Genomic DNA, 16,575 nt, shown 5'->3' with positions numbered 1-16,575 from the left:
TGCAAGTCAGCCTAAACTCATTTTATAATCAGTGGAGAGAAACAAGAAATTTCCAGGTGGAGATCTATCCATTCTAATTTAAATATATAAAATCAGATGTGGTAAATTCTATCCTGTTTGCCATCCCACATGAATCTAGTCTGCACAGCAATTTTTTTCTGGGAGGACTGGTAATCATACATTTGAAGATCTAAAAGAATCATGGCTACAAAGCCTAGTAAAATTACAAAATTAGTTTGTTTGAGGCACAGTTTGGCAATTGATGTGATCTGTCATTTAATTTCTGAGCTTAATTTGGCAAGTGAATATTCCAGTGCCAGCATCGTGCTCTTCAAGTCTTAGACCTAACACGTACCTTTACCTACAACCTGCCAGTTTATGTACGATGCAGTGACAGAATTTCCCCATCCTAACATAGAAATCCTGATTTCACTTATCACACAGCTTGTACAGTTTGTAATCTTGTAAAGATTAATTATTTGTACAATAATTTGAAGATACAAGTGCTGTAGAAATGGTATTATAAATGATGTGTGTAGGCCTGGAGGCTTATTTAAAAGGCCAATTCATTAATTACTAGTCTAGTAATTTCCAGATGGAACATGGGTTGATAGTTTTGAAATCTCAAACACTGACTGGACAATAAGATTTGCTTCTCTTTTGGATCCTTCCCTACCCTTCAAAGTCAACTTTTTTACCAAATACCATGTATTTGGAGTTTTTGTTGCTTTCATTTCTCCTGCAAGCTTGCTATTTATCTTGCAAATATTTGCTCGCTGTACTTCAGTACATTGGGCGCAGTAAATAGAAGATGGTGGAGCTGGTACAAATTTTAAAGTGTGTTCTGTATTTATTTTTAGATCATACTTATCAAATGAGAGGGTAGAGGTCACAAAAATTTAAGTTTATTTTATCTAACCTCTGTGTGAGTATGCTGGTGTATACATTTCAGGACAGTACAACCACCAATTTGTTTCATGAGAGAAAAAAACCCTCACCTTACCTCTAGCAGTTGTCTGGGAAACGGCCGGTTGCTTTCAGTGGGGTTGCAAAGCAATGTTATGGATCCTGAAGATCTCTATCCACTTGTATTTCTTTGGGTAAAACTAGTCTCTAGATTCATATGTTGGAGTTATAAATATATTGAATTGGTGCTAATGTACTCACTTTTGGCAGATAAAGATCTTCATGTTTCTATGTAAATCATCTTTAGATAATGAGTTAGCTCAATATACCAGCATATGCCTACAGAAAATGTGTTTAAACATCATTTACTGCAACTTTAAGTAACAGACTTATTGGCATATGAGCAAACTGTTCTCAGACAAGGGAAGCTGATACACCCTGATGTATCTGCCAGCACTGGTGGCCATGACGCACAATTTCTACCATCCACTGAGGGCTGACTGTCATTTTTTGGTTCCTGTCAGCAATGTTAGGGAGCTGCTGAACCCAGCAGCCTGACATGGGTGAAGCTGGCTCAACTCCATATCCTCAGATCTAGCCAGTAGCCAGGTGGAACAGGTACTGCCAACAGGCACCACGAGACCCAACATGCAACTCCAGTTGTTGGCACTCAGACCACCACATGCACACACATGCACACAGAATAGAGACATCCTCACCCAGAATAATAGTTAGACATGGAATTTATTGAGAAGTCAGGACAAACATGGTGATCACACACAAGGCATGGTCAGGCAAGTATGCTGACCAGTCTGTTTACAGGCTACTGTTCCCGTTTACTTTCTTTCCCCTCTGTTTTACGACAACTGTTCCCCCATCCACCTTGATCACTCCCTCTTTGGTTCATTCTCTAAACATCCCATAGTATGCCTTGTACAATGACAAGATGCTCTTCTTGGCATCCCATAAGGAGTCCCACACCCCTGTAGGCAGTAACCCCTTCAATCTGTAGGGTGATCCAGAGAGCTTCTCCCATTGACCCATCTGGTGGGTGGCACTGCCGGACATCACGGCTGATGGCTCACTGTGATGGCCCAGAGAGAACCCAGGGCAGGAGCCCTTGGTATTGATCAGGTTACTGGGGTTCATCCACTTCTTATTTTTCTCAGCTCCTTTACGTGTGGGCACAAGCCATGTAACCCAAAGCGTAAAGCTAACATTTCTGTTTGCGATGAGCTAATGATGAATGCTGAGCAAAGACAATCCAGCAGTTCTTTTACATCAAAGGAATACTTTAGAAACTTTGTTTTAACCCATAGGATGGAGCTTTGCCAGAAACAGAACAACCAGCAGTTAGTTATGAAGACTACAGTGAGTGAGTTCCTCAGCAGTACAAGAAACAGCAACTAATGATAAAAATTATTCATGCAGGAGAGTCTGCTGGAGAAGGTTGAAGGGTAGGCATGCAGCTCAGAGCATCCCAAAGGAGACCAAGAACAGATGGGAACATTTGAAACTTAAAAGTGAATTTCTTAAACAGTAACTTATACATGAAAGAAACCAACGTATTTATCTTTTTTTCTTTTGTTTTGAAGAGTTGTTTTATTTAAGAGTGGTAGGATATGCTGCTCACAATCAAATCTCTGTCAACTGAAATTACAGCAATGTGGATTATTGAGTGGTATACAATCAGACCCCAGACAATCCTGTTACACTGCAGATTCACAACCAGAATTAGGAAGCAAAGTCATCACTGGTTTTGATCAAAGGAGACTCTGAGGATCTCTTTTGCTTGATCAGGCTTTTGACACTGCAAACTACAGGGTGTTAATTAACAATCTTTGCCATCTTCACTTCTCTGATGTAGTTCTTAAATGGTTTCAAAGCCGTTGTAATTCTCAGAAAGAAAATAGGAGATAGTTACAGAAAGTTATTAGTGAAATAGGCGGTCAGATGAGATGACTGTAATGGTGCCTGTTGCCTTAAGCCTGTGAATCTGTCAAAAGACCGTGGCCTGATGTTGTCCCATCGCTGCAGGAGGTGCTGATTTGGCTTCTTTACTAGTTTCTGGATTCTGAATTAATCTTCCAAGTTCTTGTTTTTTTATGCAGAGATGTCTTTCATGGTGTAATATCATTAGCTATAGTAAGTGAAAAGGTCATTATCAGTTGGTAGAAAAGGCTTTTGCTTCACTATTGCTCAGAAAATCGAATTTTTTCATTGGCTTTACATATTATTTTCAGACAAACCTAGCACTGAATTTGGTGCAGAGTATGTAACATCATGTCTACAGCACACAGAGGCTCGTAAAGCAGAGGTTCTCCCTTCAGCTAGCTTGAAGCTCGCTGGAAGCCTGCTCAGATATCCTCTCGACAGTGCAGCACTGTATGGGAACAGCAGCTCACCAGCTGAAAGAATGAAGGCTTTGTTAGCATGGGTCTGGCTACTTTAGCTGTGATGCTCTGAGGACACAGCTGTACTCAGCTCCATGCCAAGGACTTTTGCACTGTAATCCATTCCATGACACCCATTTGGCCCTCAGGATTCATTGTTGGCTGAACTTCTCTCAAGGTAAAGATAAATTGAGGTGTACAAATTCTCAGCCCGCGCTCTGATCTCACAATCAGGCAATCCACGTGTGCTCCTGTTTAGTTAGAGGTTCACGAGTACGTGGTGTTTCCCATGGAGTGAGTTTATACGAGGCGAGTGTGCGTGGTTCACAGATTATCTGGACTGCTTCTGATAGAAGCAGCTAAACTTCCTTCACTCCACACAGTGAGTTAAAGAATGAGGTAATTTCATTTTTGATAGCCTTTGGAAACTTTTATGTTATCCCACCATTGGTGAGGGAGGGCCTCGGTGTTTGTTGCGTTTTTCTTTTCTAATTTTAGAGATCATACTGCCACTGTCTCAAATAGACACATTAAACTAAGTAATGTAGGTGGAATCATGGTCTAACCAAATTTAGGTGGTAGCAAACAGGAATTAATATCTGAAAATGCATCAAACAGAAAAAGCTAAATGAAACTGAGGGCGGAAGATTTCTTATTTATGCGTTCCTAAGGGATTTTTTGTTAGCTCTATATGCCTTCACGATTTAGCAAATGCATCCTCAAGAAAGGAAATATTTTGTCATAAATTTAATTTCATTCTTTCTGCACTTGGGTGAAATATTCAAATAAATCTACCCCTTAGTGGATAAATTGAGCAGTGTTTATCTGTGCCTTGGGTTGTATGTATCTAATCCTAACCCCTTTTTTAATTCTTTTTTTTTTTTTTTTTAAAGAAAATGTGTAGTCCATAGACTATTGCACAGTGCATCTGCAGGGTGTAATTTAATGTGCCCTTCTGTGAACTTTCGTGCAGAAAATGTCAGTTACTTACATAGGTAAACCACACAAGACATTGCCCTAACAATTCCATCTTCAGAAAGGTTAGTGTGTGGGTTTTTTTGATAATGTGTGAATTATTGAGATAGCTTATTTGAAAGGTGGTGAAGAAGAGGAAAATCTCGTGCAGATGGAGAAATGAGATTTTTTTTTTTTAAAACTGAGTTTTTTAGCAATTCAGAGTACATTTTGAAGATGTTGTATCAGTGACATGATATAATTGAACAGAATCTTATCTATTAAAACAGAAATTATTTCTGATAGTAATAAGGACTTGTATTCTTACCCCATTCAGTATAACAGTTATATAGTAACTAGAATATTTTCTTAGTTCCACACATTTCTTTTAATTTTTGTCTCTTTTTTTTTCAATTACTAACAGTACTTAATCTCATTTAATCAATGTAGAAATTAATTTTCTTTTTAAAATTTTCCTCCTCCCTGTTTTCATCTGCTTTTCCATAATGTTAGCAGCTTCTCCAAAGGCACCAGCAAAGGAATTTACAGATTCTTCTTTTCACTGACCATGGATTATACCATTTAACTTTGATGTAAATCAAACTAGCAATGTCCATGTTCAAATGAGATTATCACAGTGCTCTGCAATTGTTATTAATAACTTCAGATGTAAATTGTCACAGGATTGTAAACTACATTATAACAGATACTTTTCTACTATCTTTTTCTGTAAAAAATATGTTTTTTTCCCATACCACTTAGCATAAACATCTAGTCTAGGGTTGCATCTGTCTGTGCTGCAATTTTATTTCGATTTCACCTTGTGTATTTCAGTTGGCACATATATTTTTGGTGCTGTGTTTTGTTTGAGATGAGGTGAGAGGGCTGAGAAAGGAGATTTTTTTTCTCGTCTAAGTTGAGGAGTGCCGTGCCATACAGCTGTGAGACCCCTTTAATTAAGTGAGACCAAGCTACATCAGACAGGCTGGTATCTGAGTGCGCTGTGCAGACAACTGAGCTGTCGGTGCTATACTTTAATTAGAACTTTTAATATTTCATCCCTTACTACTCGAAGTGTGACCTGTCAAGCTGCTGAGAGGCTGCCCCTTCTTAATGGAGGTGCAGCTCTGAGCCCAGGCCTGGCACGCACTTACATCCAATTTGTGTACAATCACTTGGTGTTTTTGTTGTTTCCTTTCTTGATGTGCTTGTTGTCTGCAAGAGCAGGAAATCACACATCTGTTAATGTTAAAGGATATATGGACTTGTTAAATAGCTCATCAAAAGCCAGCCCACATCCCCTGACCCTGATCTTTCACAAGTGGTCTGAGAGTGTCTAGCAGTTTTGCTCCCTTTAAGACTCGATTTATTGGTAAAGCTTGAGAGGCAAAAGAGGCAGCTGATATAAGACAGAGATCCAACAGAGCTGACAATGTCTTTCCATGGCTGAACAGGAAATGTCCTCTTCCCTCCATCGTCTTTCTCCCGTTCCCAGCTCCCTGTTCTTCCTTCCCTTGTCCCCAGATGGTCCTCCAAAAGATGGCAAGGTAAGCAGTACAGAGCTGGGAAAGGGAGATGACAGCTTATGTGAATTCTCTGTAAACTACTTGGTGTGTCTGGGACGGCTTTGTGTCATCCACTGCAGTTCCTTCTAGAGAATGGGTATCATTAAAGAGTTAATTACCCCATGCAAAGACTCGTTGGAATTGAGAGATAAATACATACGACTAGCAGTTTTTCATGTCTAGGATTTGCTATTAAGTATGTAAATGGCGTTCAACTTGTGTTTTGACAACTGGCTCCCCTCTTGGTGTTGATCAGAGCAGTGCATACCCTGCAGCTGGTGCACTGAACCAGAGCCACGTTGCTGTTGTTTGATATGGTTCCCAGGGGACATTAAAATATTTCATACACAAAGCTGCTTGATCTCCAGCTCAGTATTCCTTGACACTGTCTTACTCTAGCCCAATTCCTTGGCATTAACAAAACACGTTTCTACCTTAAAAGCCACCTGCAGAAGTCAAAAGCCTTGCCTTGGGGGATCACAAGCCAAAGGAGCCAAAGTGCCTTTTTTTTGTAATAAAGTTGCATAAGCCATAAATCTAGAAACCATGATATGGAATCATGGAATGAAACTCTTCAATCATTTCTGAGGGGAGGATAACCCTCTTGGAAAGTAAGAGTTATGAATATATATTATAAAATCAACTGATTGTTATCAGAAGAAATAAAATTGTTCAGAAAGAGAGCAAAATTATTGTCCATAAATAAAGAACTCATTAGAATCTAAAAGTTTTTGTTCATCTCTGGAATAGCTTATCAGCCTTAATTATTTTGCCTTTACAAAGTCCATGAGCAAATATAGAAATAATGATTTTTCAAGCCAAATTCTACTAATTGCTCTCCTCTGGGGTGTAGAATCTCTGCATTCTATATGTGTTTTGCAACTCTGTGTCCTAAACCATTATGCTATCAGTGCACAGAGACACCAGTGATCCACTATAATTTATAGCAGTGAGAGCTGAAATACTCCCTGTCCTAAGTTTCCCACGTTGCAATGTAGTTTGTATGACAGTTTAACCAAGAAACCACAGCTGAGAAGCAGGATCCGTTCTTCAACATACTTACAGTATGGAATGCAAATTTAACAAAGTGTTCTGAAGGAATTATAAACAAAGAATCTAATTGGAATAATTCTGAATATAAGTAAACCTCTCAGTTGAAATTTGTATTTAGCAGGGAGTGAAAGAAAATGATTTTTTAAATGATTTAGGAGAGTGGAACCGGTTTGTGAAAAACAAAAGATCCTGCCTTCAGGTTGTGATCATGACAAAAATGTCTCTAGCATTAAATGATAGTAATTGTAATACCAATTAATGAATTTATTGTTTTATGTGCTGGATAGAGGCTTAAAGTACTTAAGGGGAATTTAAAATTTGTCCTGAAAACTAAATTTCATCATCAACAAAAAAAAAAAACAACAAAATGTCAATGAAAATAATAGAAGTTGTCTTGCAATGCTAGATTCCCATCTGGTGCATCCTTGAAAATTTGAAATTGAAAATAGAAAACTCTAGTGCCAGCCCACCTTTCCACTTTTTTCCTAGCACTTTTTCAATAAAAACGGGGTTTTAGCTTGATTGAAACATTTTTTACATTCTTGTTTAATTTGCTGAGTTGTTTTACCTGAAAATAATAGGTAAATTAAATACCAATTTAAAGGCTGTTTTGACATTTCTTTGTGCTGTCAGAGGATATTTTGATTATAGATTTAATTTAGTGAAAAAAAAAATATTTAAAATAGAGCAAAATATTTTTTATATACAAAAGAATTGTTTCACTTTCTTGGTGCTCTTTAAGAAAAGATATTTTTTGTTTGACTTGCTAGTTTTTTTGTAAGTAACTTGAAAAAAGAGTTATTCTCACAAGTCTGGTAAAAAAACAAAAGGAAAGTGGCTTTACTGAATTTTCTTTGACCAACTGGATACAGATAGTGCGTACATAGTTAACATCAAGTTTGAGTTGCGTCATTCTCTCTCTAATCTCTCTCTTTTGCTTTTCATTAATTTAATAATCTGTTTTATAAAATTTGTACCAAAGTGTTAGTGCCTCTTTGAAGCAAACTTACCAGTTTGAGGTTTGCAATCTACAAAAACGTTACAGATTCTACTTGTCGTTTTCCTGGTTGATAAAACACTAAGGGTTATGCCTGTGATTCCTGCATAACAAAAATAATAAAGCAATAATGACCAAGTCCTTTTTTTCCGCAACCTTCTCTCTCTAGAGCTACATCTACAATGATCCTATCAGGTACTACATGATGGAAAAACCCAAAGAAAGAGCGGCTCCTTTGGCCCGTGCGTCAACGTCCCGTCAACAGCACGCTGAAAATCTCTATGGGAGGACCTTCAGCCAGCCTCAGCCAGACAAGTCATTGCCAGAGTCAGAAATGGGGCTTGGCCAAAAATCTCTGATGGCTGCACTTCATACGTACATCACTCAGAACTTGTCATCACAAAGCAATGGTAAAAGCTCTCACAGCAGGACTAAAGGGTCTCACGTTTATACTGATAGATTATACTCTTCACAAGGCAGTCCTTTTGGTGGAGCTTTTGCGAAAGGAAAAGCAGAAGATCTTAAAATGAAGAAGCTATTCCAGCCAAGACCTGCATCTGGAGTGCTGGGGCCAAACCCTGAGATGCTGAATCACAAATCTGCTTCCCAGGATGATCCAAAGGACCCTCTGAGTGTAGTGGATGGTAAAGTTGATATTTACTTATTTTAACTTATCTGAAGTTTCCCTCATGTTCACTGAGCATTTTTGAGAAAAAAAAAAAAAAATTAGACATTCTGATATATCTCCTACTATTGGCATATTTATATATTTCTACCATAATACTCACAGCAGCAATGTTCACCATTCTAAGTACTTTTTCCCTGCAAACATCTACCCACATTCTTCAACCCACCTTCCATATGCATGCAGAAATATATGGCACACAGTAAGGCATAGCATTTATGTAACTTTTTATATTTTCAAAGCATTTTACAAACAACATGTAATTATGGGTATATCTTTGCTGTCAAATCTGGTTTTATGCTTGCATCCCACACCGTATATAGGTAATATAGAAATGCCTGGCTGTGTTCCATTTCTCTGTGTTTAACTAGAAGTTCAAGGACCATGGGTGAAATTCAAAATTAGACACAGAAATCAGCACTTAGATAAATTCTGGTGCAGAACACTGAGAGGGGAGGAGTCTGTCAATTGTGTGGATAGGTGGACACAGAATAATGCAAGAAGGTGGGGTTATGTCTAGTTTTGGCTGGACGTTCTGTAACAAACAACCCATTTGCTGGATTTTCATCTTTTTTACTAATGCTATTTAGCAATTACCAGATATTGATTTCTGTTCTACATGATAGTTTGATAAGTATTTAAACGAAGATGGAGTGTAACATCTCACAGGATGCTGTGATACACTTTAAGCACTGCTTTGTAAGATAAGATGGGTCTTCACATCCTGGCTAGGGATCAGGTAGAGTTTAGAAAATAACTCTCATTCACTTTATTGTTTCTTTAAACTAATCTAGCTATTGATGTTATTCCAGTGGTTTAGAATACCTGAAAAATGAAAGAATTGATCCTCAGCCATTGCCAAACAGTTACATCTGTTACACTGTAGTCACCACTATCCCAATGGATTTTGGTAATATGTAAGAGGGTTCCATTGAATCCCTTCTGTAGTTTTTATCATCCATAAAGTTTAACGTTCTTTGATTTGTTTTGTGGATTTTTTTAGAACAAAACACACAGAAATGTCAAAGTTGCAGCAGAGGAAGGATAATGCTTGCAATCTAAAGGATGCTCAGACGTGAAAGCATTCTTGGTATGGTGCCCAGAGATAATAGGTTTCAAAGAACGAACTATAATGTAAAATCAAATCCAGGTGGCACTGTAAGTCTCTTGCGCAGGTTAGACAATTTTGTTGCTAGACTCAAAACAAACTAGGCACATGCTGGTTTCATTATCCTCCAGCTGTTCCACTTCACCTTTCCTGGTAGGAGCCAACCGGGGAAAAAAATGCTTAACACTTAGAGGGAATAACATGTTTCACAATTCATTGGGTTGTACTGCTTTGACTTCACATACATAATGTTCCCTGTAGGAACTTCTTCCATTGCATTAGCTTTTAAATGTTGCATAGACATAAAATTATGAATCGTTAGAATAGGAAATAATATGGTTTCTTTTGTATTTTTGAGCCACTTACTACTCTCATAAAGAGGTGGTGAGGATGGACCCCAGCGTATTTCTGTTTAAAGTGCTGTCCATTGGAATGATGATGGTTTGGATTCAGATTTGCCAGGCTGACCATGCTGTCTCTTTCTGTTTTTAACTCTTCTCCAATCTTTGTGGTGCTTCAGGATTTTTGTATGCTTGCGAGGGGTTTCTCTCTCACGATCTCTAAACCACAGAACAATTCGAAAACTGGAAAGCATGTGGGGCAGTGGCGTGAGCTCAGTTCTCTGCGGCATCTGGCACAGGATTAGACAAAGGAACTTGACTGAGAGAACAATCCAGTAGGTACTGAGCAGATCAGCACTGAGAATTGCTGCAAAACAGAGGCAGGTAAATTCGCTAACAAGGCACCCTGAGGGAGAAATACAAGAGAAGGAAATGTGGAGCTATTTTTCTATCAGATTTGGAAACTGTTACGTCTAGGAGTAGTGTGATGTGCGTGGGTACTGCCTTTGTAGTCACTGTGCAGTACTGGGATTGTTAATATGCCTTCTGCACCAGCCATGTTTAGAATTTGGCTAAGTTTTAAGTGATTTGTTCTAGTCTACTCATTGTTGATGTATCAAATGTTACATAATACATCTTTCCGTTGCTTTGGAAAGGTCACAAAATTAGTAATTCAGATGACTTTTTTTCAAAAAATAACAAACTTCCATGTTTATAGAGCAAAGCTGGTTTTGTACATCCTCTGTCTTGCAAAGCTGTGGTCACCAATCCATATGACACTGAGGATAGCTAATATGTGGTCAATAGGGTGATTGGAGAAGACAACCCACCTCCCTGTGGGACTGCTAGCAAAGTTACTGCTGCCACACCATTTGGTTGTCAGGAAAGCTGGCTTTGGCAGTTGTGTCAAGGGAGTATGGAGCTTGATTTATATGCTGTACAATAAAAAGCTGTTTTCCCTTGCTAAGCTGCTATTGTTACCTACTAGGGGAATTCTACTGGTGAAGCTGATACTAAAAATTACGTCATCTAAGATATATGTGCCTTTACTGTCATCATGGTTCCAAGGCCACTCTGAAGGCAACTTGCCTTTTTCAGTTTGGAAGCTGGAGCTAAGGGAGAAATCTTGTTTGCCATACAAGCCCTGTGAAACATGACTGAGTGTTGCTGATTCTGTTTAAAAGGGGTCAGCACGAGGAAATAAGGGCTGTCCATGGGTACCTGCATGTTCAAGTCTATGTGCTGCTTAAGTGATGTGCCATGACAGTACCTGTCTGCTTTTTGGTCTTTCTCCCACAATGTTTTCTGATTTTAATAAATTCATCATAATTTCCTTAAATTACCCAAAGGTGTTTGTAAATAGATGCACTGATATTTATTTGTCTATCAGCCTTATCCAATAATATGCAAATGATATACAAACATGGACAACTGCCATAACAAGAAGTGGAAACATCTATATTTAACATGGACATGTATTAACATTATATCAGCAACCTCATGAAGTTAGCAAGACTCTTTATGTAGGCCTCCATTTCACCAGGTTGTTACAGTGGCTGTATTTCCTACAGCTCAATTTCCTGCATTGCTGCTATGTGTAACATCTTATCCAAATGGCCATCTTCCAGGTAGTTGTACTCCTTGAAAAAGTTTCTTGAATTTGGTGTGATTGAGTCTAGTGAAAACTTTTATTACAGTTTACATCAATTTGCTGTCATAGATTACCTTCCTAAACAAGAGCATTTAGTCATTGTGTTTTTACTATATTATTAAATTCATAATGGAGTATGGACATAATACAATGAAGTGTGGAAATGAAAGTATTAAATGTTTTCTGTGAAGTGTTACTCTGCTTCCGTCAAAATTCAGTCCTAATTTTGCTGCTTCCAAATATCTTGGCCCAGAGAGTTTGACATAGGTTGTGAGATTAAGTCTTTGACTCTTGTAACTGAACATTTGCTTTCCTATACAAAGCACTCTGGTATTTCAGCACCATAATCTTTGTTGGCTGCCACAGTCTGAAGCAGCATCATATATTTAACCTATCTTCTTTATTGATAGTTGCACTTCAGCAGGTGTAAACTATGCTTTTGTACGTAAATTTCAAAAGTTCGCAGCATGCAACCTCAGCTGAATTTTAAAAGAAATCAGTACAATTTTGCAATATCATCATGGTGGATGATTGGAAAGATGTAACCTTTTAACCTGGAAAAGAAAGTACATCAATGCACCGCCTTCCTCATGTGTCAAAACCCTCTGACTCAGGGTAAACCTGCTACTGAAACGGCTTAAGTTATGCTGGATCATATTGACTAATTAGTTTAGGGAAAACTGCATTAGTTTAGGAGGTGAATTATAGGGCAGGTTGGAGGAAATTAATCTCTGCTTTGAGATACACTGAGAAGCTGATGGTCAGCTGCAGACTCTAACCTCTTCAGCTAACGTCGTGGGGTCCAAAATTGACAGATGTGTACAAGGTCTTGACTTCTTTTCCCAATAACAAATAATCCTTTTTTCTTGACTCCCTGCAAAATCACAGATGTTCTGCTGCCTCTTCCCTGGAGCAGAAATGCCTTTAACTACTTCTTTCCTAGTCTCTAACTGCTTCTTCCTCCTTTGCTGTGAGAAGCAAAACCTTCTCTTCAGCCCTTTTCTAGCAGTGTGTTGCCCTTTGCACGTCTACTTTTTAATTCACCTTTACGCAAGCCTGAAAGCTGACAGCATGGTCCCAAAGTCTTGTTTACAGATGATGATGAACATGACCATGACAGGGCTTAACATGGAGAATGTTACTGTAAGAAAAAAGGTTGGATGTTGCCTTCAAATTGCTCGTGTATAAGTTCATACATTCAACAGAGATTTAAAAGCAGTCTGTATCTTCCTCTTCTTACACGATACTACTTATGTGAAAGGGTTTTCTTGCTTGCATGCATATGCATATGTATGCTAAATTCCTGATCAGCATGAATAAGCAGAACAGAGGCATGACTGAAAATGGTTTTGGGATGGTAGAATAAGCCCTACATTCAGCGTCTCATACTATGAGGGACATTAGACTGAGTTTTGAAATTAAACAGAATGGCACTGAAAGATGTACACAGTCAGGAAAGTACCTTCCCTGAAGAGCTGTTATGTTACGTCTTCTTCTTTAACATCCGTTGTCCTTGAATTTCCTAATCTTCAAAACTTTTTTCACATCAAGGTTGGTTTTTGGTTTGTTTTTCTTTGTTTTGTTTTTTCCCTAAAATATAAGTCTATTTGCTTTTCCTGTCCTGGAATGTCATCTTAACATTTCTTTCTTCAATGTGGCTGATAAAACATACATAGCTGACAAACCAAAACGGTATAGTTCACAAAACATATTTTCCAAGAGAAATTAATACAATTTAGAAGGTTTGTCCGTTACATATCCATGTATGTAATGGACATATATCCATATCCACTTCTAATTGAAGAGGAACGTTTTGATTGAAAGACAAAATATCTGACTTTTTTTTTTCCAGGTTTCTGTATTGATATTTACCTCGCAAAAAGCAAATCACTAAAGAAACCTGATCTCTAATAAACAGTAGTGTCGTTTGCTCTGTCTTAGTGCAGCTAAAAAAAGTTAAGCTGCCTTGACACTTGTCTTCAGTGTTTTGAGTCGATTTAGACTAGGAAACAATGCTTTTCTTGTAAAGAAAAAGCGATTGGTTTATACCCCTGTCTCTAAGACAACTGGTTGGGCTGTAGTGACATAAGTCCCCCAGTGCCTGACGTGGATTCGTTTTGTCATAAACTGTAACATCCATTTGTAATACTGTGTTTTCTGTAAAGATGGCAGCGTGAATGTGTATGCACTCTTTCAGAAAACAGAAGCACTCCGTGAAGGAAAAGCTAACTTTTAGGAAATGTGAAAGATACTTACTGATACAAGCACATGTGCTTCATGTATGCAGCTAAATCTTGTGTTTATGTTGTTTTGTGATCCAGAGACACTTATTAAAGATGTATTGAAGGACCTAGAGAAACACCAGGTGAATGTGGAGAATCTCAGCTCAACAGAACTGGATGAGATTGCTGATACTATCGCCAATGCAATTCAAACGGTTGACATACAGCAAGAAACAGAGGACGGTGCTGGAAAAACTAAAGAAGACCAAACAGAAGCACAAATGGAGAAAGGAGGTGCTCAAGGAAGGGCAGAGATTCAAACTGAATTAATGGAAAACAGTGTTAATATACCAGGTATTAATTCTAAGAGTTAGCTACAGCAAAAGATAGCTACTCTAATTTTCCTTTATTGTTTCACAATAGTGCTAGACTTATTTTAATCAGTTTTGAAGAGGACAAGAGGGAAAGTTTCTTTATTTTTCCCTGAAGGCCTGCATAATTTTAGCTTTGTTGTTTTGTTTTTACAGCAGATACTTTATTTGTCAAAAATGTATCTTTTTGTGAACCCTTAGTCTTCAAGCTTCACAAACAAGATAAACCTACACACCCAATTATATTGAGATGCAAATTGCTTTATGCTGTATGGTCTAATTTCCCCTTCTTGAAAACGAGATGTTTAAACAAAATGATAATGAAAAATGACTATATTCCAAGAACGTGTTTTGAAATATGTGGGGGGAAAAATTGTGTTTTACAGACAATCATTCTTTAATGTACCACAATTACTCATGGAATAAGTCTTAGACATGTACAGGTAGGAAACTACTCATTCTCTTTCCTGCTTAGGGAAATAAGAGTTATTATTGTTATTTGCTTCTGTCCCAACACATGTTTTCCTGGTGAAGCAGATTCAGGAGCTACAGTAATTGCCATTAATGAGTTGATACCACAGTGGGACATAAGTTATAACTTACTCATTCTCTATTTTAGTAATGTTATGATATTTAAGACACCAAAAACATATGATATAAGTGACAAATAGTGATTTTAACTTCCTGTTTTTTCATGGTAGTATATTGAAATCTTTAGTAGTTAGGGATATTCTGGTTATTTTAATTGCCAATTCTTTTTGTAGATTAAAATGAGCAGACTAAAGGGTTTGTCGTGAATCATGCTGGGAGAGATGAATAAGACTCAGTTCATAAACCAAAAAGCCATCATTATTTGACTGAGGTTAATGATGTGACTGCACATCATCACTGTAGTTAAACCGTAACACGGTTTTGGTAGACAATATCTATTGAAATAAGTCCTCACCTTCTACCAGAATGTGCATGAGGGACGTATATGTTTCCTTTTTCTTTAATGTAAATTTCCATTCAGCTAGCTAGAGACATTTTATTGTGTTTTTTCTTAGATATTGATAAACTGATATGAAGATTGGACACTTAATTAGCAAAATAACACTATTACATTGGCTCTTGAAGTACTCTGTCTATTGATCTCGCATTAATTTGCTATCGAAGTGGGGTTAGAATAACAATACTGAATTATACAGTGCTCTTTACTCTGCCCTTTCAGCTTTGATGTCTTAATGTTTAAATTGCATGAAAAGGCCACCACTACAAAGCAGCCTATAAGCAGTGTTTGTTCCATATATGATGTTTTCCCTTCATAACTATGTATTTGTGCTTTTCATATCCTACAGACAATGGAGTGCATGAAGCCAGTGCGAGAACTGATAAAGAGGTAGAGTACCAGTATTTTACCAAAACAATTATTCCATCTCAGAGTATCAGGTTTATATGCAGTGAAGGTCAAAAACACATTTCTGAAACAGCAGACTTGTTTTGTGTCTTGTGTGGATATAATATGTAATTCAATATCACAGCATAGGCGTATTGTTGTTGATGCATTGAAATATTAAGTGAACATTTGTTTAAAACTTAACCAAAATGAGTTTTGCAGTTCAAAAAGCCAAAATCAAGTCTTGTTTTGCCTTTCTTCAATTCATAAATAGAATTCATAACAGATCCCAAAGTTCAGACAAATTTAGGCTTTTCCTCAGGTTAGTAAATTTTGAGTATTGAGGTGGTCTTGGAAACACCCTTCTTTCACCTCTCCTTTGGCTCTTAGTTCTGCGGAATGTAAGCATCCTTGCTCAGATAATCTCTCAAATTTTCAGAGCAGATAAGTAAACTTATTCCCTCTGAAGGCATGTGTTTGTGGGAGGATTTCAAATTCCCTCTCCTTTCATGGGGTCTGTCATTCTTCACTTTACCATTAACTCTTGCAAATCATCGAATATGGGAGGTGTTTCAAAAGGCATTAGAGGTGTTTCTAGGCGTTAAATTTGTACCCTAGATGGTAACATAAAATTTGGGATTTTAATCCAGATTACTTTTACAATATTCCTCATAAACTTTGAATCATATCCTATAGATTTATGTCCAATATTCAATCATTTTGAGGTGTACACATCGTTCTTTTTCTAGGTTGCACAGAGAAGGAAAATCTGAAAAAAAAATTTTTTAAAACTCCCATGAAACTTCTCCTACTATATACTCTATCAAAAGCTGACACTGCAAGACTCGTAAATGGACAAACCTGCTTGTGTTCAGAGCAAAATCTCTTTAGTAACTACCTTTCTACCTAGCAAGGAAAGCACACAAATGGACAATGAGGCAGGAGCTTTAACCA

The 16,575-nt window shown here is 37.7% G+C and overlaps 1 protein-coding gene across 1 annotated transcript in view; it reads left to right on the top strand.

Moving 5' to 3' along the window:
- PTPRN2 (protein tyrosine phosphatase receptor type N2) overlaps positions 1-16,575 on the top strand; it is a 683,076-nt gene that overhangs the window by 261,217 nt on the left and 405,284 nt on the right. The window contains exons 6-8 of the mRNA XM_086614526.1: positions 8,038-8,512; positions 13,975-14,229; positions 15,584-15,624. Coding sequence (XP_086470652.1) covers positions 8,038-8,512; positions 13,975-14,229; positions 15,584-15,624 — 771 coding nt within the window. The remainder of the gene's footprint in view (positions 1-8,037; positions 8,513-13,974; positions 14,230-15,583; positions 15,625-16,575) is intronic.

The sequence above is a fragment of the Tauraco erythrolophus genome, chromosome 7 (genome assembly GCF_009769465.1).
Source record: "Tauraco erythrolophus isolate bTauEry1 chromosome 7, bTauEry1.pri, whole genome shotgun sequence".
NCBI lineage: Eukaryota > Metazoa > Chordata > Aves > Musophagiformes > Musophagidae > Tauraco > Tauraco erythrolophus.
This window is presented reverse-complemented; position numbering and strand designations above follow the sequence as displayed.